The sequence below is a fragment of the Bidens hawaiensis genome, unplaced genomic scaffold (genome assembly GCF_021521415.1).
Source record: "Bidens hawaiensis isolate Kalapana, Puna unplaced genomic scaffold, B.hawaiensis_p1.1 tig00007310_1, whole genome shotgun sequence".
NCBI classification, from domain to species: Eukaryota; Viridiplantae; Streptophyta; class Magnoliopsida; order Asterales; family Asteraceae; genus Bidens; species Bidens hawaiensis.
The window spans coordinates 727,373-754,898 of record NW_027491507.1 but is presented as its reverse complement, the minus strand read 5'-3'; the positions used below and the strand labels follow the sequence as shown (position 1 = coordinate 754,898).

At 38.7% G+C, this 27,526-nt stretch overlaps 2 protein-coding genes across 2 annotated transcripts; one reads left to right on the top strand and one right to left on the bottom strand.

Annotated features, from left to right (window-relative positions):
• The first annotated feature begins 4,655 nt into the window (after positions 1-4,655).
• LOC143634970 (G-type lectin S-receptor-like serine/threonine-protein kinase At1g34300) lies at positions 4,656-6,218 on the top strand. The gene is made up of 2 exons (XM_077102904.1): positions 4,656-5,033; positions 5,113-6,218. The coding sequence occupies exons 1-2, from the start codon at positions 4,889-4,891 to the stop codon at positions 6,216-6,218; spliced, it is 1,251 nt and encodes a 416-aa protein (XP_076959019.1). The 5' UTR covers positions 4,656-4,888.
• Positions 6,219-16,813: 10,595 nt separating this feature from the next.
• Positions 16,814-18,387, bottom strand: LOC143634969 (uncharacterized). Its single transcript, XM_077102903.1, has 2 exons — positions 17,901-18,387; positions 16,814-16,821 (listed from the first exon to the last, which is right to left on the bottom strand). Exons 1-2 carry the CDS (start codon positions 18,385-18,387, stop codon positions 16,814-16,816), a joined length of 495 nt encoding a protein of 164 aa, XP_076959018.1.
• Positions 18,388-27,526: the final 9,139 nt, after the last annotated feature.

The following is a 27,526-nucleotide window of genomic DNA, read 5'->3' as shown; positions in this document are numbered from 1 at the left end:
TTAGTTCTTCAACCCTATCTCACACTCTCTGTCGGCGGCTCACAACTCACACTCTTCGCCGGCCGCTCACTACCCTTCTCGACCCTTGATGATGCTTTGGTAAGTTTATGAGAAATTAACAAAACTGATTGCTATATCCGCGTTAAAAAAAACCCAAATCCGGGTTTTTTGTCGATCTAATTCTCCGCCTTTTGTGTCATATAACATATTCAGATCTAACTCTCCGCGTTTCGTTTCAAACCCAAATTAGAGCCAAATCGAGTCGAGCCGAGCCGGCTCGATTTAAAACCGAGCCGGGCTTGAGCTCATATTTTTAGCTCGATTAAGATTCGAGCTTGAGCCGAGCCAGATCGAATAAATATCGAGCTAGAGCTCGAGCTGGCCTTGGCTCGGGCTCGGCTTGGCTCGTGAACAGGCCTAGTCACATCAACATATGTTGGTAAGCATATATGATCTGCTTTAAAAAAAGTCGCTTAACCATTATGAACACCGTTTTTTTTATCAATTATCCTTTCCCTTTCCTCTTTACTAGAAAATTTTCACTAACACAACAAAGGTAACTTGTGTGATTGCCCGAACCCATTTACCCACATTTAGATGGATTATATTATATAGAGATAAATATGATTTGCCCCCTGTGTAATATGGGCGGACGCAGTTTGAACCACTGATTCTTAAATTGTGCGTATTGAACCCACATAGTTTTCTGATTGCCGATATGAGCCACTATCGTTAATTGACCGTCAGTTGACTAGTGGATGGCAAGGGTATTTTATTAATCTTCTCTTAATAATAATAGTAGTAGTAGTGGCAGTCGCAGTCGTCGTGTTAGTTTTAGCGGTTGTGGTAGTCGTAGTCTTAGTGGTGGTGGTGGTCGTCGTAGCAGCAGTAGCAGTAAACTAGGGGAGTTTCTCAAGATCTGGAAATTATAATAGGAAAAGAAAACAAGACCTGGAATCAAAACCACTGTGATTGCCTGAACCCATTTACCCACATTTAGACGGATTATATTATATAGAGATAAATATGATTTCCCCCCTGTGTAATATGGGCGTGCACAATTTGAACCAATGATTCTTAAATTGTGCGTATTGAACCCATATAGTTTTCTGATTGCCGATATGAACTACTATCGTTAGTTGACCGGTGGATTGCAAATGTATTTTAGTAGTCTTCTCTTAATAATAATAATAGTGGTAGTAGTCGTCGTCGTAGTAATAACAGCAGTAGCATCAGTAGTAAACCAGCGGAGTTTCTCAAGATCTGGAAATGATAATATGAAAAGAAAACAAGATTTGGAATCAAAACCAGTGGAGTTTCTTAACTATCATCATTCACCACCATCTTCATCTTCAACATCTTTAGTATCATCTTCACCACCAACCTAATCTCCATCTCTGTCTTCATATCTCACCAAACCATTTTTCTTCATCTTCTCTATCCATGATTTCATTCAAATATGAAAAATCAACCAACCACCGCGCCACCGGCCATTCCCTCTGTCTCCGATTTTTATTGTTCGAACTCCGACGAGTATTGTGCAAGCCGGTGACCCGGTTCTTCATGAACCCGCTAAGGAAGTCTCGGTTGAAGAAATCGGGTCGGATCGGATCCATATGATAATTGATGATATGGTGCGGGTTATTTTGAATACACACATATAGCTTGTTTTGATTGGATTCTTGAAGCTTTCTAATTGGATTATAGATATGAAGTTAAATTTATGTGTTTTGTGTATAAGATTATAGTTATTATTGTATTTAATTGTATGAATTTAATTTAGCCGGAGATTTTCTGGGTTTGGGTTAGGGTTCTTGGTAGATGTTGAATGTTGATGATGAAGATCAAGATGAAGGGTCTATTGGTCATTTAACCTCTAATTACACATGTCAACCAACGTTTGACTAACGGTAGGGGTCATACTGAGCCCGCCAAAAACTTGATTGGTTCAATACGTGCAATTTAAGAATCAGTGGTTCAAACTGCGCACGCCTATATTACACATGGAGGGAAATCATATTTATCTATAAATAATGTATTACATGTATTAGAAATTTAAGATTATTAACGTTACAGAACTGGTAGTAGTCTACGTTTACTTTCCAATGAACTGTTGTGTACGTTTACTTCAAATGTTCATGTATTTCATCAATGGTAAATAATGGTACGCCACTTGTCGATTGTTGCTTCTGCTCACTCGAATCTCATGTTTCTATTACCGTTTATGACTTTTCTTCACGATTTGTATGTTGATTGCGTTACTTCTCTGAATCATGTAAATTAATGTTGATCATATTCTTGCCCTTTATGTGAATCTCTTCTCCGAAACAGGCAAGTAGCTGACATTTCATTAAAAGATTTCTTTATTTTATCGGTCATGCATTCCAACCTTAGCAGAGATTTCCCATCTGTATGAGATAGATTTGCATTTTTCATATTTGTATTTTGTCAATAACATAGAGATAAGAAGAGTTTCAGACTTTGGTTTATATTTATTGAATTTAAGAATTACAATAGACAAGAACCGAAACCGAACTATGTCAAATAGTAGATTAGTAGGATGCAAAGCATCTTGAGATTGGGCTGGAACTAGCAAGAATTGGCTAGGAAAACTTGAGACGGTGGCAACCATGAATGACCCATGAACAAGAGAAGCCCAAAACACATGTATAAAAAAAATAAACATGACATTGAATAAAGACACAATTATATAGTCCATAACGTTTATCTTAAGTAACAAGATTTGTTATTAAGGTATAAAAGTCATATTTATGGATACTAAGGTTTTAATTTTGTAACAATGTTAGGTACTAAACTTCCGTTAAATGGTAACAGAAATTACGGGCATGTGCAAAATGGCTGAGGGAATTCTTGTCATTACACCTTCTCACTCAGATTGCCATACTTATCGGAACGTGAAACTCCCATATTGTATATTTACGACTGATATGTCATGCAACTTAAATGCGAGCCTATTATTGTAAGGAAAGAATGATTTTTATCCATTTGTCTTCAAAATATGTTATTTATTTATATCGTATGTAGTATCGATTGCCAATAACGCACTGCTACAATGACGAACATATCTGACACTGACCGAACAACACTGTACCATTATTGTTATTTTCAGAAACGGTACCAATATTTGTTTGTATAGTTTCTGATCAATTTAAAACACATTTTATGGGTTCATAGTCGCGTCAGATAATGCTTATTTGATGAAATCGTTGAAAATGAATACTTTACATCATAAACAATGCCGAGTACGGGTACCGTAACCCATCAAGTCATGTTCTATTTAATGTATTTTTCGGCTCGTAAACTATACCGATTGTCGCGGGCAAAAAATCAAGTAGAACCAATACCGACCACATTTGTATTTTATGGTATTTAATGCAATTAACAAATTTATATTTTTAGATACAATGTTTTAAAAAATCCCGAATATACATGCTTTTGTCTAATTTTCCATACAAGTTTTATTCAAAACCGAACCAACATAACGTAAGGACATAACTCACTCGCTTAGAGTAAATCTTTAAATTAGTGTTTTTTTATTTTTAATATAAAAGCTAAATTAAATAGATCTAAATTACTATTTACGTAAGGTATTTTTATTGCAAAATGAAACCTCAAATATATTTTATTTAAAAACGGTTTTTAAATAGAAAACAAATATTAGAGTATTATATACTCTTCCTTTCACCCACTATATGGAATTATATGGCAATTTCACGTTCTGATTAGCATCTAAATTTGAGTGAGAAGGTGTAAAGATAATAATGCCCTAAGCTTTTTTACCCATCTCTATCAATTTTGTTAACATTTAATGGAAGTTAAAGTTAGTACCTAATATTGTTATAAAATTAAAATCTTAGTACCCATGCATGTGACTTTTAAACCTTAGGATCCAATCTTATTACTTTAGATAAACATTAAAGACTAACTGTGTAAATGTGACTTGGATAGATATGTAATTTTCTAAGAGTGTATTTTTTAAACAATTATGTTTAAGAATAGATGTTTCCATATTCAAGGCAAAAATAATTATTTGTTGAAATAAAGTTAACTAGCACACAAATTACCAAAGTTTTAAAACCGGCATTTTATTCGTATCAGGTTCGACTAAAAAATGGTACAACCGGTTGAACCTGGTTATACCGGGGTTCAACCGGGTTGTATAATTTACCTTATAATTTCATAAAAATGCAACTTTAACTAAAAAAACAAAAAAATTACCTTATCCCATAATAAATATCATTCAAAAGTTATTCTATATTCAAAAAAACAATACAAAAGCACTTGATTTTTAAACAAAGCTCTTTTAAGATAAATGCGCGCAATAGATTTATGCCATTGAAGTGTTGTATGCATCGAGTTAACGTTCGTTAAAAGATGAAATTCACTCTCATCACCAACCCATCAACCAAATTATAAGTACTTTCATTTCCTACTATAATAACATATACGAAAAAGAGGCTTGAAACATAAAAATCCGGTAGGCTTTTAAACCGGTTTTCTATGAAAACTGGCTGGTTCGATGTTCCATAAAACCGCTCAAATATACCGGGTACAAAATACCGGACTATGCACCGAAATCCGGTTCAATTGGTTGAATCAGCTGGTTTAAACCGGTTTTTAAAACACTGCAAATTACAAAAACCCACGGTCCTACATGTGACTAAATCAAAGAATAATTGAATAAAAACAAAACTACAACGTATTCTTCAATCCTTGGCAAAAGCATGGTCTCCCACTAATGAATAGCGATAATTTCTCCTAAGTTTATGTGCTACATTTATATGTCACTACTTAGAAAGTTAAGTCTTCTATTATGTGTATTAATTAGTGTTCAAAGGTTTTCAAAATCTAAGCTTCTTAATTAATTATGTCTTCTTTTGCTTTCCCTCCAGATTATTTTTCTCCTTCTCCTTCTCCTTCTAGTTCGTTCCCTTTTTCTAATTCTCCGGATTTCCTTGATTCTATTGGCATCATTATTGGCATTGTGATTGCTGTTATTATTTTCCTAGTCGGTAAGTTTTATTGATCAACCATCCAGTTTATAACTCAACTTTCAATGAATTCTAGATATTAATTTTTTCTCTTTTGCAGTATATGTGGTAACGTGTAGATTATTATGTTGTGCAAAATCTACTACAAAGATGGCGGAAGAAAAGAAGATGGATGCAAAGAAGACAGATGCGTTAGAGGACGTCGAATCTCAGCTTATTCCCCCTGCCATGGTCCAATTCCTAGATGACATGGAAAGAGCAAAGCCCATTCAATTTACCTCTGAACAACTAAGAATATATACAGGTAACTTCAGCATCATATTGGGTTCGGGTGGGTTTGGGATAGTTTACAAGGGAATTATAGGCATCAACAAGTATGTAGCTGTGAAAGTACTAACTGGCACCTCCAATCAACAAATTGAGGAACAGTTCATGGTAGAAGTGAGCACTATGGGAAGAATTCATCACCTTAATCTTGTTCGGCTTTATGGGTTTTGCTTTGAACCAAGTCTAATAGCTCTTGTATACGAGTTCATGGTTAATGGCTCACTAGATAACCACTTGTTTAAAGCTGACAAAGGGGCTACGCTAGGGTTTGATAAGCTTCAAGAGATTGCGCTTGGAACCGCAAGAGGCATTAGATACTTGCATGAAGAATGTGCTCAAAGAATAGTTCACTATGATATCAAGCCAGGAAACATACTCTTGGATTCAAATTTTTGTGCAAAAGTAGCCGATTTCGGTTTGGCCAAACTTTGTAACAGGGAAAAGACCCACATAAGCATGACTAGAGGACGAGGAACCCCAGGCTACGCTGCCCCCGAGCTCTGGATGCCTTTTCCAATTGCACACAAATGTGATGTTTATAGTTTCGGAATGCTACTTTTTGAGATAATCGGAAGGAGGAGGAACATGGATATTACGCTTGGTGATAGCCAACAATGGTTCCCTGTGTTTGCATGGGACAAATGTGAAAAGAATCAGATGGAAGATTTGATGATAAATTGTGAGATTGAAGAGAAGGATTATGAGGTTGTGGCAAGGATGCTAAAGGTGGCTTTTTGTTGCGTTCAATATAGGCCGGAGAATAGGCCAACAATGAGCATGATTGTGAAAATGTTGGAAGGTGAGTTAGAGGTGCGGCCTTTAAATCATTTTACACATTTGATTTCAGGGGCTAATGAACCTAATGTTTCTTTGAATTGAATGTCGTGGAATCTCAATGGTTCAAATTGGTCTTCTTCTGAAGGTGTAACAAGATCTCTGAGGTTGTCACAAGATATTGGTAGTCACACGAACACCTACGACGGAGGTATATGATATTACAATGGAATTTGGATAACCATATGAAACAACAAAACATTACCTTTTGTTTTAAACATAATATGTTTCACATGGATAAGTTGTATTTACGACCGTAGAGTGCATCCTTGTATTCTATAGTCAAATTACGTACTATCTTCATTCAAAAAAAAAATATTATTATTCCTTTTGATGATCAAGTCTCAATGAAATTTTACTAGATTGGCTTTAAGTGTAAACAAGGAGCATGGCTCACGATGTTTCATGGATAGAGACATAGTTATTTGTAACGAATAATGAATACTGTTTGGATAGAGACATAGTTATTATTCAAGTTTTGGTTACTTGAATAATGAATACTGTTTGTGTACGTAATAATGAATACTGTTTGTGTACGTAATAATGAATACTGTTTGTATCAACCATATATAATGAATACTGTTTGTGTCTTTATTGCTTCAGCAACTACTGTTGTTGTCCATTTGTCTGCCACTTTATTGTAATCGTTTTTTATTTATCAATATTATTATGAAATAAAAAAAAAACTACAACTATATCATACTAAAACCATGATGGTCGTTAATTAAAAAACCGATGTCACATAACAGGACATCACGTAGTAATCAACTAAACAAGTCTGAAATTGTGGAAAAAACCATACGATGAGAATGCTACGTTGGATGTGTGGGCACACAAGGCTAGACCGAATAAGAAACGTTGTGTTTCGCGAGAGATTAGGGGTGGCGAACATAGCAGACAAGATAAGAGAGTGGAGATTGAGATGGTTTGGACATGTAAAGAGAAGACAGACGACGAATCCTGTTAGATCCGTAGAAAACATTACTATAGAGGGGAGGAGGGGTAGAGGACGACCGAAATTGACTTGGGATGAGAGGATTAGGCATGATTTGATAGACCTAAATCTCTCCGAGGACATGGTTGAGGATAGGAATTCGTGGAGAAGTAGAATTAAAGTTAAGGATTTTTAGAGAGAATTGAATACCTTAGGGCTTAGACTTAACTTATTTAGGTCACATACCATAATGGTATTTCCCTTACATATATTATTATTATTATTATAATTATTATTAGCTTTTATATAGCTGTTAAACTGTGATCTTATTATTAATATTATTATAATTAGTAGTAGTTTTTATATAACTGTTAAACTTTGATTTCCTATATTTTGCTTCATACACATGTACTTAGAGCCGAGGGTCTCTCTGGAAGCCACCTCTTTATTCCTTTGGATAGAGGTACGGTGTGCCTACATCCCACCCTCCCCAGACCCTACTTATAGCTTTGCTGTCGGTGGAATTTTTACTGGGTATGATTGATATTGAATTGATGATAAGAAAAGTATATAGAGTGGTTTGAAAATTTCTTCCGTGATCTGTGGTTGATTAAGATCTAGATTTAGAGTTTTTATGACGTTTGAAAGTCTTAGTGTCGTAAGAATCATAAAACACAGTTTTCAAAGAAGAAATTTCATGGAAGGTCATGACTAAAGAGGGGCCGGGCTAGGATGATATAGTGTTTTTTTCTTCTCCAAGTCTATGTGTAGTGAAGAGGCTACAAAGTGGGGGACCTGTGACATGTGACGTCCAATCAGCAAATGAAAAAAACTTGTTTTAATATTGTAATGGTGTTGTAGCAAAATATATCTATTACTATATATAATACATATGAAAGAGAGAGAGAGAGAGAGAGAGAGAGAGAGAGAGAGAGAGAGAGAAATACGACTTTTGAATCCTACCTCCATTTCCCCCTTTTTGTATCATAGTTTAGCCCACCCGTTTCCTTTTTATCATTCTCTGTCACACCACCGCGACCACCACACTTCCCTGGAAAAGGAAACTAGGCGGTGACGGACTAGCAACGGGCAACGCGTGGTGTCGAGAACGTAGATCCAATATAGAAAACGAAGGTGGATCGTGCCAAATTGCCAAAGAGTGTTTATGTCATATCCAATGGATATTTGAACCCAATTGTAGCTGGTGATGCTAGGGTACAGACTGCGGATCGAGCTAATAATCTGATACGGTATATCCTAAATTTTTCAAACGCTTTTGTATTCTAGGTCTAAACTGACGAATCGGTATCGATTTCCTTCATTAGACTATACCATAACCTGTACAACACATATGTTATTCAAGCTAATCTACATGTAATTTACTTTTATTTATTATATTATAAGATGTGTATTCTTTTTCTATTAAAATGTTTATTATTTCACTCCAATTTTAATTCCATTAAACAGAGCTTCTAATGTTAAGGATATTTTCAATTTAGCAGCTGGAAAATAGTATTCAAATTTATGAAGTTAAAAGCAAGTCGTTTAGTTTTCATATATTGGTTTAGATTATTGAAGAAACACGGATCTACTTCCCTTGACGGGTCCTAGATCCAATGGTTCAACAAGGTAGGATACGGTTAACTCCAATACGATATGAACTCAATTCCCAAAGTCCAGTGACGTGAACTTGCAAAACAGACACCGTGAGCTCGTTACGGGAAGGACAAGAGGGGTGGTCTTCCCGTAACCACCATCTGGCGTGAGAATAAGTACAATTTCTGATGAAGATAATGCACTTAAGTAAATAGTGAAAGTACAGTGGGAGTGAATATGAATACCTCATGATGGTGGAGAAGGTATTTATAGTCGAAGGGTGTGGGAAGGTGATTGGGCCAGCTGTCCTTTTGGAATATGCTCTCACAACCACCTGGACACGTGTCCTCATGTGATAGGTTCAATTTATACGTTGCATGTGCATGTATAACAACCTGGACACGTGTCTTCATATGATAGGATGGTAGACAACCCTGGCCATGTGCACGGTTATAACGGCCTTGCCAAGTGTCATCTTCTGGTTGGCTGAGCGGTCATGTATTGCTCAAGAAAGCATCTTGGTAGATCTTCTAGAATGTTATCGGTTAATGACAGCTGTCCCGGGGCATTACCTCATGGTTATTTATGCGGACGAATATTCCGTCTTGCGGACGACTTCTGAGGATGCCAGGATGCTTCCACATGCCTTGTGAGGGTGCTTCTTCCTCAAATAATTATGCGGGTGGTCCATGTGTCCCGTGGGTGCCTTATGAGGGACTTCTGATTGACCCGCGGATAATACTTAAGGGTATTTGGGTCTTTTTAGTGCCTTACCTCTATAAGTCCCCCCAGTCCAGTGTTTCTTCCGTGTGAAGTACTTTATGCGGGTGAAATTCTGGACTTAATGTCTATTTGGGGATTTTTATTCTGCAAGTTGGTGAGAAATATCTTTTGTTGCTGTGGATAATCATGAAAATGGACAAGTTAATCACTCGCAGGCGCGTGTGCAGGTGATGAGATGTTTATGACGGCTGTCACTGTACCCGACTGTACAACTTTTTTCCTTTTTCAAATTTCCCGCGTGACGTGGCGCTAATTTATTGGGTGATCTTTCCTCTCTCCACTGTTCATATCTCATTGCATTAATTGCGATGAGTATAAATAGTGGAGTTTAACTTTTCATCGAAGTTTATTGCCTTTGAATTCTGAATATTACCTTGCTTTCTTGCTTTGAAACCTTCGATTATTCACCCAATCTTTCTTGAAACTATTCGATACTTCATCAGACATTATTGTAATGACGAGTATTCAGTCTGAAATCGATGAAATAGAGGTTCAATGGGACCAGTCTGAGTATCATAAACTCATTGAGACTTACGGTATTCAACCGGAGTGGGGACCGGAGTTCCCTTCTGCTGGGTCTATTGCCAGTTTCCCACCTCCTGGTGAGATGGCTGTTTATTCAGACTTCTTTGTCTATGGAAACTTCCGTTTTTCCTGTAACAAAGTTTTTTATGAGGATATTGGGTGCCTTTGGGATACATTTTTCTCAGTTGCACCCTCGCGCTGTCATGCGAATTCGCCATTATGAATTCGTGTGTATGGCTCATGAGATGGTGCCTCATCTTTACCGGTTCGTTGTTTTTTACCGAATGGTCAACCGAAACGGGTGGTTTACCTGTCAGGCTATAACTGACAGGAGGATCGGTCAAGAAGTTGAGGGGGGCTCGAAAGATTGGAAGAACAAGTTCTTCTGGATTTCGGAGGATGTGATACCGGATATTATGGTACGCCGTCCGGTTAATGAGGCACTTCCTGGCATTATCCCGGCTGCTCACGAGGGGCAAGGGTGGTTTCGCATTTTGGTTTCCAATCCCACTCCGATGCGAGCATTACCCGAGGAAGCCCTTGTGTGGGCTGGTATGAGCCGCCTATGGCCGTCTCAGTACTTGGAGCCCGTGTTTATTGGCTTGGATGAGCGTAAGTTATCTTCTTTTTATTATTACAAGAGGATTAGACGACTAACTTTGATGTTTCTCTTTCCAGGTCCAGGCTCTATGTTGAATGCTCTGTTTGATGACAGAAGTCATGTGATGAAGAGCATCCGTAAGGCGAGGGATACGCCTACCCTTGAGAAGACCGCGAAATATTTCCTTTTTCTGGTCAAGGTGTGCGCCGAACCCGTGGTCTCGGACGCCACCTTTCAAATAGGTGCGTATATTCTAAATCCTCCATCCCTTAATGTGCTTACCTCTGAGGGAGTAATTGTCATTCTGTCATCAAGTGATGATTCGTCAACCTCATAGGAAGAAAACTCTGATGATGCTTCTGAGGTTTCATCTGTTTCGCACTTGTTGGGAGAGTTAGCATAGAAGAGGTCTTTCAGATCCGTTCAGGCTAGTGATGTGGGCTCAAGCGTTGCGGCCACCACAGATGAGCCGATAACTAAGAAACACCGGACACGTCGTCCTAAGAAGCCGCAATCCAGCCTTGCGGATCGTTTGAAGACAGTAACTGGTATGAGTTTTACTTGTTCAATTCTTATTGATTTTGATACATGATTTTGAATGTGACTTTCCTGTGCAGATCCGTCTATAGCTGGGGACGATGCGTCCGAGAGACTGCCAACACCAACTCCAACCGTTGAGAAACAATCATCTCCTCCTCCGGAGAAGGAGGCGGAAAACAAGCCTGCTACCCCTCCTACTGAATCAAACGTGGAGGGGTCCAATGTTCAGCCGAGTGCAAACGAATCTTTGGATTATCTTTTCCAGGCTGGAGGGGCCACTGGTTTTCAGAGTGATAATCCTGAAGTCACCGCAGAGGGCTTCAGGATTCATGAATCCCCTTCTCGATCTCCTTCTCAATTCTTTCCTACCCCCTCACCCTTAATTATGGGTGCAGGGGGAAAATTTCAATTTGGACCATCTGTCCATAAGGTTGGGGGGGGGGGGGTTCATCATAAGGTGCCCCTCAGCCATCTTCCTCGATCCCAGTGCGCCTTGAAACTTCAGGTTCACAGTATCATGGGGATGCAAATTTAGGAGGGGATTATGACTTGTTTGTCCCGCCTTGGGACGTTGTCAATGGGTCCCGATTTTCTGACCCCGGGAGCTGTGTGAGTTTTGTCAAGCATTGTGTGCCGCCTGCAGATCTGGCGCATCTGCGTGACCGTTCCTGCCATGACCTCCATACAGACTTATCTGTTTCCTTGGCTAACAGTTTGGCCTGTAGCCAGGAAATCTTACGTCTGCTACTAAATCACCGCCCCCCAAGTTAAACTGGTGCTTGCTGTTGCACCAGGAGCCGTTGCACCAGGTGCTAAAGCGTGGGTGTTTTGTATCCATTGAGCAAAGACGGGTTGTAATTGGATAGCGGCATCTGAAAACATATCTTGAGGGCGCCCTAAAGCGCTCATGGTATCATTATGAACATACAAACCAAAACTGTGAAAGCCTAGAAATATACACGCCCAGTTGAGATGTGATATGATTGCATCGCGATGCCTAAGAACACGATCTAATAGATCGTTGTATTGAGTAGTTGGATCATAGTCTCATGTGGGTTAATAGAACAAATCACACTTTTACCACTAAACTATACCCGCTACAATGCAATTGTTATATATAAATGGACCTTTTGTCGAGGCACTTCTGTATATGTGTAACTGGGCTTCTTATATAAGAAGATATATTTTACTTACATAGTACAGACCCACTCAGGAATTTAATGAACCAAGCCCTTTTTTAACTCAGTGGTAGAGTAATCCCATGGTAACGCGTAAGCCCTTGGTTCAAACCTGACAAGGGGCTTTGTTTTTGTTTTTTCAGTCGTAGTATTCATATGAAGAATAGCGATATTCTTCATATGAATAAAAAAGTAACCAACTTTATAATGTATAATATTATCATCTAATGAGTTATAGTATATTAGTTATCACGTGAATGGCGTACCATGCACGGGAAACTTGGTGAGGCTTCTCGTGCCGTTGAGGCTGCAAATAAAGAAGCTGAAGAGCATCGTAAATCAGCGAGTGCAGCTAGGTGGAAACAAATTGAAACCGAGGCTGCCCTTAAACAAGAAAAGGATCAAAGCTATGCTGCTGCTCAGAAGTGGAAAGAAGCCTGCGAAAGACAAAAAGCTAATCTTGAGGCTGCCCGGGCTGAAGCTCAAAAGAAGTAAGATGACTTGGCTCGGTCTCAAGAAGCAAACTCAGTCCTCGAAAACCAAGTACCCTCTAGGGTAATTGTTTAAGAACTCAAGGCTGAAATGAAGATGCAGAAGGAGCAGTCTGATCTTATAGACAAGACTGCCACTGAAATGCAGTTTGCCTATGACTCCTTGCTGCAGTCTCGTTCGAAAGTAGAGACTCACGCCTCCGAAGTAAATAATGGATTACAAGAAATTCGAGGTAGAGCAGAGCATGCTGAGCGAGACCGGCAATGTTTCCTCAACCGAGGGCTTGACTCTGTAAGTTTTCCTCATTTGTTGTTTATTGTATACTTCATGTCTATGATACTAACATGTTTCTTTGTCAGGTCATTCGGCACATCAAAGGGAGCACGGAACTGACTGATTGCTTTGTAAATTTGATGACTGCTTCCTCTGAAGTTGGCCGGATGAAGTGCTTTAATGAAGGGACGTCATTTTCTCAATCTAGTCAATCCTTTGAGAGTCATCCGCTTCATGGCCTTGACGTAAAACAAGAATATGACATGCGGGTCAAGGAGTATGATAGCCTGGTCTTCCCGCTGCAAAATATGCTTCCGGAGTTCGCCTCTGCTGAAGATGGCATGAAGCAGCTGCGGGTTTATTTGGATGATGAGTCTGAGGACGACTCGTCCGAGGATACCTCTCCAAAAATTCCGGAAGATATACCAGCCCCTAACTCGTAGGATAGGTTTAGTGTTTAAGACTTGTAATTGCTTTCCATATTTTGTAATCATCTTTCGAATATTAATGGAATTAATCACTTTGCCTTATAATTGTTATACTAATTCCTGAAATAATATCTTTGCAAGATATTTTTAAATTTGAAATTATGCAAGTTGGATGATACCGATGACGTGACGGAGAGAGAAATTTTCAGTGGTGATTGATAAGACGTGTATAACGCCTCTTGACAGCCTGTATACACTTTTTTGAACTTCCCGCCTGACGTGTCAATCATCCAACGGCCCGCACTTTCTCTTTCTTCTGTCTGTTAGACGGTCGCATTTATTGCGATGAGTATAAATAAGTCACTATGGCCTCCAATTCATTCTTATCACTTTCAAACTTTTTCTTTCAATAGCCAACAGATCTGAAATCTTCAAAACTTTTGCTTTCTGTTTCTTTTACTCATATTACAATGGCCGGTGATAAGAAGAATCCTCCTACCATCCATGAGGTTGGATATAACATCAAGGACAAAGACTTTAATGGCGTAAAAAAACATGTACGGTTTGGCAACTAATGACACCCGTCTGACGGTGCAGTTGCCACTATTCCTCCGTCGAAGAAAATGGCTGTCTACTTAGGTCATTTTACGATGGGGAACTTTCGACTGCCTATAACGAGGTTTGTTCGATCTGTCTTGACAACATATGGGATCCATATATCCCAGATTCATCCATTCGGGATGTTAAGAATTCGACATTTCGAATACTGTTGTCAAGCCCATAACTACGAACCATCCGTTGGCATGTTTGCCGTTTTTTACAAGATGACTTTCCGTGATGGATGGTACGGTTTTCCCACCACTGGAAAGGGTCCAGTCGGCTTTGAATGGATCCGAAGCGTACACGGGTGGAAATAAAAGTTGTTTTGGATCCGGGAAGACGTCATCTCGTTCACGATGGCCCGGCGGAAGCCGAAAGATGCGCCTCAAGAGATCCCCACTATTGAATACGAGGGTCATCAGTGGTTTATTACTTTAACCAATACGCCAACGCCCATGCATCCCATTCACGAGTGGGCAATGGTAAGTGCGAAGATGAGTCGGCTATGGCTGTTCCCTTAGTTGGAGCCTTATTACGAGAACTCAGACAAACGTAAGTATGTTATTAACTTTTATTCCCAATATCCTTCCTCACTCTTAACTTTATTTATATTTTGTATAGATGAGGGTTCCGTGTTCAATACCCTCTTGGTTCGTGAGGGAGGAATGATGGTACGTCGCCCAATCGACCCCAAGGACGCGCCCTTCTTGGAGCGTACCCGCAGTTATTTCCTCTTCTCCACCACCCTTAGCCCGGAACCTGTGGTTTCCGAGGAAATGTATGCTCAAGGTGAGGAGTTCGTCTTAAAAGGTGAGGGCATTTCACAACCTCGACCCATTACTGCCGCTACTTCCAGCGGAGTGATAGTGCTTCTTTCATCTAGTGAGGAGTCGTCACTCTGCGAGGGAGGGTTTACAGTTGATGCTACTAACCCGTCGCGTTCAACTGTAGGTCTAACCCGTAAACAAGACTCGAAGGCCACCACCAACCAGTCGACGGGTGACGAAGGTGATCATCGGGCAACTGATGACACCAATGTTGAGGAGGAGCCTCAAGCCGTTGGTGCGGGTGCATCGAAGGCAGCTGGCAAGCGTAAGGCTCAACCCACCAAGGCTGCTCCATCCAAGAAGAAGAAGAAGAAGACTAAAGTTACTAGCTTGTAGTCGTGCCTTCACCAACGTGATACTGAGGACATCTCTTTAGGTGATTTAAGACGTTTTATATTTATCCATCATTTTCTTAGTCAATGACATGTCTGATGTATGATTATCATTTATTAGTGGGCATGAAAGACTTCTCTGAGGATATTTCAGGTTTAAAGAGTTCAACTGCTCCCAAACTTCCAACTCCACCATCCTCACCGCCAAACACGGCTCAAGATCCGATCGTGTTGACGAACTCTTCTCCTCTTAAGAAGAAGGAAATTGGTGAGCCTGACAACCTCCACATGTCTCCATCCTTTAATGTTCATCATTTTAGAGATCAGGGTGGTGTCAGCTCATTCCCTTATGGGGGCCAGACTTCCCGATCTCCTCGTGAGGAGAACGCTGCTCCGCATCATCCTCAATGGACTTTGCGTGAAGACTCCACATTCAATGATGTGGATCTTTGTTTCGAATATTTGCGGGAAAGCCTTCCCCCCGGCCGAAAGGGAACGACAGCGTCGCCGTATTCGCCAGGAGTTGTTGAACTCAAACTCGTATCATCTGGCGAATACTATCTCCACTAATCAGGAGATATGCCGAGAGTGGCTGGCGATGAATGAAGAATGGGACGATCTGGAACTTAAATTGTTTAACGCCAAGAAAGAGGCCCTCAAGGCTCTAACCGAGGATCAAGAGAACTATCAGGCTTTAGAAGCTGAGAGAACCAGCCACCTTGCTGCTGAGGAGACCAAGACTGCTCTCCAGAAGCAACTGGATGAGCAATCTGAGTTAATAAAAACTCTCCAGGCTGATTCAGCAGTTAAGGGCAAGCGCTTGTACGACCTCAATGCCAAAATCCGGGCATAATATTTGGAATGTGCCGGCCATAAAATGAGGCTGTTGCGGGCAGAGGCGGACAAGAAGTGGCTTTTGGCGGAAGCAATCCCCAAGGTATTCTGTCTTATTTGTATAAGTAAAAGTATTCATAAATACTCATATTTAATTATGTTGACAGGCTATCTCCGATGTCTGGAGTAGTGACGAGCTTAAGAATTGTGTTGCCGTTCTCTTAAAGGCATCCAAACAGGCTGGCCGTCAGATGGGCTTCGAGGAAGGTTATAGATTCGCCACAGAGGGCAAACTTTCGGAAGAGTACATCCTATCTGGCCAAGATACTGCTGCCGTACTTATTCAGAAGACAAAAACTTTTGATTCCTTAAAGTTTTCTCTTGCGGAGAAGATATCAGAGCTTGTGGACGAAGAGGACGCTATTGAGCGATTAAAGGAACTCCTCGATCTTGATGAAGAGGATCAAGATGAAGCCGAAGTTGAAAATAAAGATGGTGAAGATGTAGGATTCAAAGACGTAGCTCCTTAGATATAGATCTATCTTCTGTGTAAATGTACATGTATTTCCTTTGTAATCTCTTTTGATAATAAATAAGAAGTTTTGTTTCCTCCAGGTACACTTTGTCTTATACGTTATTATATAAGTGTTTTACCGGAACTTCGATTTTGTCAATAAAAGATTATAGATCCGAATAATTATGAGACTAACATAAGGTTTCCATAAGTCAGGCATAAGCCATATTACAAGGATTGAAACTACACAACTATTTGCTAGTCTATTTAGGCGCGCAGGCCAAAATTAAAAAAAAAAACAAACGAAACTGTTACATGTAGCACTTTTTCAACTGTGCCACATTCCAAGTTCGGGGGACCTCTGTCCCATCCAACTTCTCTAACTTGTAAGCACCCTTAGATAAAACTTGTTTTATATTGTAAGGGCCTTCCCAAGTTGGGGCTAACTTGCCCGGGGGCTCATGGCCAGAAGCCTCATTGTTACGGAAGACAAAGTCTCCCGCATCGAACTCACATTTCTGGACCCGAGAGTTGTAATACTTCTGAAGCTGTCGCTTATAATTGTGCTCGCGTATCGATGCTAGTTCTCTTCTTTCCTCAAGCAAGTCAAGATTCATCCGGAGTTCGTGATCATTATCATCAATCAACATAACTCTTGTGGATGGAATCCTAATTTCTGCTGGGATCATGGCCTCAGTGCCATAGGTTAAACTAAACGGCGTCTCGGAATTGCTGGAATTCCTTTGGGTGCGAAAGGCCCAAAATACATGCGACAATTCGTCCACCCAGCCCGTCCGATTAGTTCCTAACCTTGCTTTAATCCCTTCTTTGATAGTTTGGTTGGTTCTTTCGACCTGACCGTTTTCTTGTGGATGAGCTACAGCTGTGAAATTTTAAATGACTTGAAGTTCTTTCAACCACTCCTGTAGTCCGCTATCAGCAAATTGGTTCCCATTGTCACTTACCAATTCCTGCGGAAGACCAAACCGGCAAATGATGAATTCCCAAAGGAATTTTTTAACACTTGATGCCGTTATTGATGCCACTGGTTTGGCTTCCACCCATTTGGTGAAGTAATCAATGGCCACTATCAAGAATTTGACTCGTCCCAGGGATTCTGGGAATGGTCCCATAATGTCAATAGCCCATTTCTGGAACGGCCAGGCGGATGTTACCAGGATCAGTTCGTTTTTGGGACGCAGGGTATTGGGGGCATGGCAGTGGCAAGAATCACACTTTCTGATTTCTTGTACAACATCCAAATGCATACCGTGCCAGTAGTACCCCGCGTTCATGATCTTTGCAACCGTCATCCTTGGGCCCGCATATAAGCCACAAATCCCTTCGTGTATCTCTCGGATCAAGTAGTTTGCGTCTTCCGCATCTACACACCATAATAGCAGGCCAAGGAATGATCTCCGGTATAGTATGCCATCATTCAGTTGGTAATTCAAGGCTTTGTGTTTTATCTTACGGGCCTCAGCTTTTTCTACTGGAAGGATTCCGGATGATAAATAAGCCTTGATCGGTGTCATCCATGATTCGACGCCTATTTGAATTACCATAACTTGATTCTGCGGAACGGACGGGTGGTCCAGGACATCAACGCGAATATCCTTAGCAAAGTGCTCGAAATTTGTCGAAGCTAATTTGCTAAGGGCGTCCGAAGACTTGTTCTCACTCCTCTTGATATGGATAATGTTGAAGGAGGAGAATTGGCGGATTAAGTCCTTTGCTTGTGAGAGATAAGAAGCCATAACGTCGTTTTTTGCTTCATAAGTTCCATGTATCTGTCCCGCAATTAGCATGAAATTCACCCGTGCTTCCAAATATTTCACCCCAAGCTTCTTAGCTATCCGCAGGCCTGCCAGAAAGGCTTCATATTCTGCCTCATTGTTGGTGCTTTTAAATTCTAACTTTATGGCATATGTAAACTCATGGCCTTCAGGGTTGACTAGCCTGAGGCCTGCACCAGATCCTTTACTGCTTGAAGCTCCATCCGTGAACAATGACCAAACTTGTCCTTGTTCCGGAGGTGCTTGGGGTTGTTGTTCAATCAAACATTCTTTCTCTTTGTGCTGCGGGACTTCGGTAATGAAGTCCGCAAGCAGTTTTCCTTTAATTGCTGGTCTTGGTTTATACTCGATCGCATGTTCGCCCAATTCGATGGCCCACTTTGCCAATCGTCCTGACAATTCCGGTTTACTCAACACATTCTTGAGTTTGTACCCGGTCAGAACATTTATGGGGTGTCCCTGAAAATATCTGCGGAGTCGTCGGGCTGCATAAACCAGTGCTAAGACAAGTTTTTCTAACATCAAATATCTGGTCTCCGGATATGACAATGTCCTACTGACATAGTAAATTGGGGTTTGGACATTTTTTCTATCTGTCAGTAGCACATCCCCGACAGCGATATCAGAAGCAGACAGATACAGTGTCAAAGGTTCACCCGCATACGGTGCTGTCAGAGTAGGTAACTCCATTAAGCATTTCTTAACTTCTAAGAACGCTCGTTCAGCTTATGCGGTCCACTTGAAATGTGCCTTTTTGAGGCAATGTCTAAGTGTTGACACGAATGGGTAAGATTTGGCCGCGTGATTTTCTAAGAAACAATTTAGTGCCACGAGTCCTCCATTAAGTGTCTGGACCTCTTTGAGGGAAGAAGGAGAAGGCATGCGGGCTATAGCCTGAACCTTGTCGGGGTTGGCTTTGAAGCCCACATCTGTTACTATGACCCCAAGAAAGTTTCCTTCTTCTATCCCAAATGAACATTTGGCCGAGTTTAGCTTCATGTTGATGCTTCTCAGTGTTTTGAAGGTCTCTTCAATATCTCTTAACATTTGATCTTCTTCGATGCTCTTGATCACTAGATCGTCCATATAAACTTCCAAGTTCCGACCTATCTGATCTTTGAAAGCTTGATCCATTAACCGTTGATATGTGGGACCCGCATTATTTAATCCGAAGGGCATCATTTTATAACAAGATGTCCCCTGGTCTGTGCGAAATGCTGTCTTATCCTCATCATCAGCTGCCATGCGGATTTGGTGATAGCCCTTATAGGCGTCGAGGAAGTATTTGAACTTAAACGGGGCCACAACGTCAACCTTGAGATCTATTTCTGGCAATGGATAGCAATCCTTTGGGCACGCTTTGTTTAGATCTTTAAAATCAATACACATCCGCCACGTTCCGTTGCTCTTTGGAACAATGACTGGATTATCTACCCATGTCTGATACTTGCTTTCCCGAATGATGCCGGCGTGAAGAAGATCTTGCACTTTCTCATTCATAGCTTTCGTTTGTTCTGGGCCCATCTTCCGCTTTTTCTGGACAATTGGGGTAAACATCGGGTATACCCTTAGCTTGTGTTCAGCAATGCTCCGCGGGACACCAGTCATGTCTGCGGGCTTCCAGGCGAAGATGTCCACGTTTTTGGTCAGCAGTTGCTTTAAAAAAGTCCTTACTATCTCGGAGATACCATGTCCAATCATGATTGTTTGATCAGGGAATTTTTTGTTCAAAACCTATTTTTCCGGCTCAGTCCTTAGGGTTTTCTTTGAGACCTTGCTGGGTATTGAACTCTCAATTGCAAAGCAATGCCGATTGACATAAATTATTGCCACACCGGTGCGAGTTGGGACTCCTACCGCACCGTGGGCTGTGGACAGGTGGGTGTTGAAGTCACCAATCGCTATAACAACTCGGGTTTTCCGAATCAATATTTTTATTAAATACCCGACCCGTTTTGATGTTCGGGTCACTTCTATCGCGTTTATCGAAAAGATTTAATTATGGTTTAATTAATTTAATATTATATAATTACAAACTTTCAAATATTGGCAAAAATCCCCCAAACTTGAACTTTGGTCTCTTTTTGTTTCCATCCTCTAACAATAGGGACTTTTATTCATACTTATGTTATAACCCATCTATTAAACCGGATTACCAAGACCCACACCCAAGATCCAACCACAAATCCAAACCCTAATCCCTAACCCGATTCAATTGGGATTTCTTAGACCTTAATTCTTGAAACATTTATAGTAATTGAATCAACAATATACTACAGCTTCTATTTACGGCTCGCTGACAATCATATTATGGAATAATCTATCAAACCCGATCCGTTTTCTTAATATACATCAGCACACTCCAAGTTGGACATGTTCTTCAAGCAAACATATATATAAACACAATTAAACTTGCGCATACAATCACCTAACCCTAGCCGTCATTAACCTTATACTTAATTGAATTAGCAACATCGATTTCCTATCCGTTCGTCACTGTTCTTGGCCGCCGTCTGTCTGTCCAGTTTAAGCCACCATACAACAGCCTTCGAGGTAATTAACTAGTGGGTTTTGATCGCAATTAATCAAGCTATAATAGCCCTAACATTAATCGGTTTATCATTCAAGAATCTAATCAATTTATGATCCTAGGGTTTATTCTTTGAACTGCGCATTTAATTTTCTGTCATATAGAAATATTTATAAACTATAACCAACTAATCTGTTAGATCAGTTGGTTATGTGTGTGCAAGTGTTCCTTCTGAGCGGGCCAATGACGCGGGTTCGAGTCCCGGCCATGGCAGTTTTGGCTTTCTTTTTGTTTTTATTATCTAAAAGGTTTAAACAAATTAATATATATAATATCAAATATTAGATAAACGTTATTTCATCAAAACCGACACATTAACTGATTATTTTTCCTAATCTTTGTTAAAGTCGGATATATATATATATATATATATATGTAAGTATAATAGATTATTTAAAATCGTTAAAGGTTTTATTATTTAAAAATAGTGTTAATCTAAAATATATTTAATATAATGTTGTTAATTTAACATGTTCAAATATATAAATTCAAGCATTTGATAAAAGATCTTATTTTATACAGATATTATTTATTATGTATCCATTATTAATTTACAATATTTATCTTTATTAATATTAAAAATATGTATTAAAAGTATTTTAATTTAAAATAAATATGTTAAAAAAATCTCTCTATGTAATCGATTCAAAAGTTATAAATATTTATTTAGTTAAGTATTTTATTTATAAATGTATTTTTCATAGTTAAAGATATATTACTTAATAAAACTAATTACGAATTTCGTAATATATGACCTTCACAAGAACACACTCGACCATCAATTTCCGAACCTCTATCTAATTTTAGATTTGTATTCAATCCATATTTATTTTCCCGAAATTATTGTTACCTAGGACTTCTCGTCGGTATCATTCCCGAAGAGCTACGTTTACTGCTTTCTTGCATAATCATTATCTTTTGCTTAATTGCTAAGGTGAGTATTTCACTCCCCTATTTTACTTATTTTAACCGTTTTGGGGATATATGAGTTCGTACATATTTTTATATTATATAGTACTCAATCGCAACTGTTTATCCTTGTGTGTTTATCAGTTTGCCTAACTTGCTCTTTTCTTACTTACTTTGTTTGAATACTACTTGCTTATTTCGGCAACCGATGTCCATTTTTATGGCTACGGTTTAGTCCTTGCTTGGTAACCAATGTCCATTTATATGGATTGGTTGAGCCCTTTCTTTATGGTTAGCTTTCTTTATAATTGTTTGATTGTTATGTGCTATTGCTTATCTGTATATCTCACAGGAACAATTTGCACTTTTACTTATTATTATATAGTCTCAAATCTGGTGTTATACTCACTCAACCTTGTGTTGACAAACTATATTATTTTCAACGCATATGCAGGTTATCGTGTGACGTGATTATTAAGATTGTTTGAAGCAACTTTGTATGTATGTTAGAGAAAAGGATACAAGAACTTAATTTTGGATGTTTAATGTAATTGTTTATTTATAACTTTGATGTACATGAATATTTGTTTGAAATTATTAAATAGATATTAAAACTTATAATGTTGCTTGATAGTAACCTTTGAAAAGCTGTGAGCAATCAGTTCGCCCCGGCATTTCCGCTGCAGGTTGGGGTGTGATAGATTGGTATCAGAGCCGAAGGTTTAAGATAGGTTGTTAGTGGTGCCCTAGTAACATGCTTAGGAGCCTCATACGTGCTTATCTGTTTACCTGGTTTGTTATATTTGATTGTTTACAGCTTACATACTTACTTGCTAGATTAAGTATTATTTAACTGTTTAAATAATGATTGTTTATTATTGTATTATTATGCATACACACACAACTCCGAGGCTATGTCTCAACCTTCAAATAAAAATTTTTCTTAAATATTTTAAATTAAAGTAGATTGCCTTTTATTTTTGGGCAATCCCTTAAGAATTCCCTACTTTTGTTTTTGCTCTTTCTTCTTAAGGCGAGGTAGTATGAAAAGTTTCTCTCGGCCAAAGAGGAACACAACTGTCATACGACCAACACCTTAGGTTGATTTTAAACCGAATTCACGGTGGTTCGTGGCTAAACTCGGTTATTCCGATTATTGTGTTCCGTTATTTAAATGGTTAGTTGGGTGAAAAATCCATGAAACCCATGGGCACTCATACTATCCATTTCTTAACTTGTTTTCGTATTTTTGTGGAGTAATCAACCGTGGTAATTCACAAGATACCCCGACTACCCATATTTATTTCGATAGTTCGTTATTTAGTTTGGTCGGTTAAAACGCCGTGTAACGCTCATTGGGCCGACAAACTTCATTGCATTGTTAATTCTTAATTAGTTGGGACAAACAAATTGCCATGTAATGTTCATGGGCTGTCCAACTCAGATACTTTAATTCGTTAATTTCGTTGGACCATTCAAATTGCCATGGAAAGCTCATGGGAGGACAACATCCACAATTTATATTTCGTTAGTTTATTGTAAACTTAATTAAATAAAAATCTAAAATTTTAAACTGACTTATCTCCTCGTGTAGTCATCACAATTTAATCATATTGACTACATCATCAAAAAAACTATTTACGCTTCATACCCCTTACGTTATAAACTTTTATCTTTATTCCTCATGATACGACACAAATCCCCCATTTTTTAAAATCAAAGTTATTATGAAACAATTAAAATTGTATTATTTAAATGATTTCCTCAACTCATCATTCATCTTATAAATCTTTATTTTTGGTCCTCATAGAATGTCATATCTAAAAAATCACTGTCATCCTCGACATCAATCGTCTAGTTCACATGACCAACGTGTGTATATTCAATGAGTTAACTGCTGCAACCTCTAAAATATAAATTCAAAACATTAATACAACCAATTCAAACTTGTTCATTAACTTCCTTGATTGGAATTTTAATTCATTTACCCCTACTCATCCTCGCGACAACAAGTGCAAGTCTAATTATAAAACCTATGTTGCTAATCAAATCAATAATCAACCTCGACAAAATTAAAGTATCCCGAGCAAGAAACTCTCCGTCGGTATCCACTCGTACTTCCCACTAGTAACTTTCATCATTCGACTAAATCCTCATGTCGTTTTTGCACCAAATGTAATCGCTTTGATCATCCATGCATATACTTGCCTTACACCGCCTACCCCTCATGCTCAACCTGATACCCCTACTACCCGTACTTGCTACCATTTAGGACACCCTAATCCTCCCCGCGATATGTGCCCACAGATTATCCAAACTACTCAAGTTCAAACTATATTTATACCCTACTACACTACCTATAAAGTCCAAACATGTCAATCCCTCGTCCATCAAGCTTCTCTTGTCAAGCATGATCACTCAAACTGAACCCATACTTATGAGATTCCGCACCGCAAGATCAAGTTTACCAAACCTACTCTAATCAAACCACCCTCTTGCAAACCATTCACACTTAAGTTATTCAAACAATGCCATATCAATTTACCTTGATTGCTCAAGCTCTTATGGATCAAATCATTCAAAATGCTCAAGTTTCAAAGCTCCAAGTCATGTGCAACTGAAGATTTAAGCTGCTAGAAGACTTTGTCGCTCGTCTATTCTATCTTACTTGAATTTGACTTTTGTACTTTTTATTGACTATTTAATAAAATTTGAATTAACGTTTTTATGAATTATTGAAGTACTAATTAAGAATTTTCTATTATTATGCCCCTTGAGTAAAGTTTTGGTTTTATAAATTCCCCATTTTAAATCACCGAACTATAAACTTTTGTCTATTCAAGGACGTCTCACCAAAAAAAAATCTCATTTCCCTAAAGGATTTCTATTCTTTAAATTATATTTTCAAGCGTTTTGTAAATCCACACGATAGAACGAGTCATGTGGACCATTCGACGATGAAAATAATTATGGCCCGGAACATAATTATCGAAGTCCTCGCATGGAAATCATGATGCGTAAAATTGTGTGTCATAATGTAGAATTGAAAGTAGTTGGGATAACGATACAATTGAAAAGATGATAAGGACATGGTGGATACGCCGCTGGTACATCCTATTTATAAGTGTCCTTATCGGATTTGCATTTGGAGCATTGTCTTAACTATACAAAGTTCTGTGCTATGATAAATTTTAAAATTTATTTTAAACTTTTCTTTTTTCTTAAACTTAATGGTTTTGTATTAATATCTGATTTACATAGAAATATACATCTTTTCGGCATCAAATAATCTCTAAAAACTGCAGTTTCTATCAAATAACATAGCATAAAAGGCTACTTATCATAATTAAATATAATTTCAGGTGAAACTAAGCCCCAAACGAAGAAACAAGCAAAAAGACGAAGAAAAACAGAAGAAAACACAAGAAAACAAAGAAACACGCCCCCATGCCTCAAGAAACACACCCCCATGCTTCTGAACACAAGTAAAGACAAAATCTGGAAGCAAAAGCACGGGGCCGTGCCTACCAACCACGGGGCTGTGGACGTGAACACAGAAAAGACAAAAAAGAATTAGCACATGTCACTAAAAACCACGGGGCCGTGCCTCTCAACCACGCGGCCGTGGCCACCTTTCAGAAAAGACAAAACAAATCTTGCACATGTCATAAAAATGCACAGGGGCGTGCCTACCAACCACAGGGCCGTGCCTCACACTCCAGATTGCCTATAAATAGTGGCTCATGTTGCACTCATTTGGTGTGCCTTGAAAATAGTTCTATCCGGTTTTCACTTATAAAAACACACACTAACACTCACATTGAAGATCTAGTGAAGAGTTTGAAGGCTTGGAGGTCATCACCATCAACCATCATCATCAACCATCATTACCGTCATTAAGAAGGAAGAATCATCTACATTTGGTTAGATTGTTCCAAGTTTAATCATGTATTTGTTATCATCATTCATCTTAATGTTTATCATCATGCTCATTATGAGCTAAACTCCTTTTACCATCTAAAATCTATGAAGAAGCTTTGTTTTACTTGATAATTAATCAAGACATGTGGTGTAGTCTAGTAAAGTACATGGTTATATTACAATTATCTTTTGATGAGAAATGTTTCACCATCTTAAATCACTAATTCAAAGTTGGTGGTTGTCAATTATATTGGAAATCGTTAATGATCGATTCATGTTCTCGAAAGATAGAAATACTTTGATACATTATCGAAACATGGATCCTTATATTGTACTTAGAAATGATGAGATATAAGTTATGATGTATTTCTCTAAACCTTGGTAATCCGAAAATGGCTTTGCTTAGGATATCAAATTAGTTAAAGAAGTCATATGTTAATGGAATGTGTAATTAAAACCTACATAATCAACCAAGGGGAGGTTGTGTGATTAACTATGACCACCCGAAGTTGTTAGAATTGGTATTTGAGAAATCGAAGTCAATGCTAATCTTTCTACTTTACGAAACTACTTGCCAACTTAAATTGACATCATTGAGATTGCATGACATTAGGAAATGGTGGACTTTAAAATGCGCATGCTATCTCCTTAGTGCCAAAGATGCTCACTTAAGGTTAAAGGAGCTATCTATCATATATTGCTATGGAAAGTTTATCACATGTCCAAATATTAATTATCAATGCTAAAACGGAGTGGATTCTTGATCTTAGATGGTAACCTTCGCATAATTGAACAACTCGTTTAGAATTGTTTTGTCTTGGTCACCTATATATTATATATAAGTATTTATATTTTATAAGAAGTTCAAAAATTAACCCGAAAATGATTAAAACCTCCGATTAAAGTCAAACAACGATTTATTAATGTCCACGGATCGATACTTGGTTCTTACCAATACTATTCTACATATACGATAGGTACACTTGCCTATTTTGTTTGTGTTTAGACTTTGTAGATATCACTTTCATAAATTTAAAACACAATCTTGTGCAAAAGCTAAATATCCAATCTATCATGTTTATACAAGCCGCGCACATGCACATTAAGTTTTTGGCGCCGTTGCCGGGGACCCGGTACGTTTCTAAGAACGATCCAAGTTTTAATTTAATCATTGGCTATAATTGTAAAAAAATTTAACTTCTATTTTATTTTATCTTTATTTAATAAATACAAAAATACATAATTTTACGGCTAGCCTACTTTTTACCTTTAATTTACCTTTACTTTAGCTTTATTAACTTAGACCTTAGTTTAGTTTAAAATAGCTTAGCCTAACTTATAGTTTAACTTAGACTAACTTTAGCTAAATTTTATTTTAGTGTTTAATTTTGATTTAGTCCTATGTATGTCCTCTACTTTTGGGCTTGAGCTTGTTTCTCCAATTTCTGAACCGGAACGACTCTTCCGTCGACGAGCACGTAAACGGACTACAGAAACCGCCAAAGAAATCAAGGACGAATCAGTAGACGCCACCACATCAGGAGAAAATCAAACCAAAGAAATGATGGCGGCCCAGAATAATGAGCCGAACATGAGCCAGTATGCCAAGCCAACTCTCGAAGGCTACGGAAATGGCGTGGCTCCACCCGAAATCACCGAGAATTTCGAAATCAAATCAAG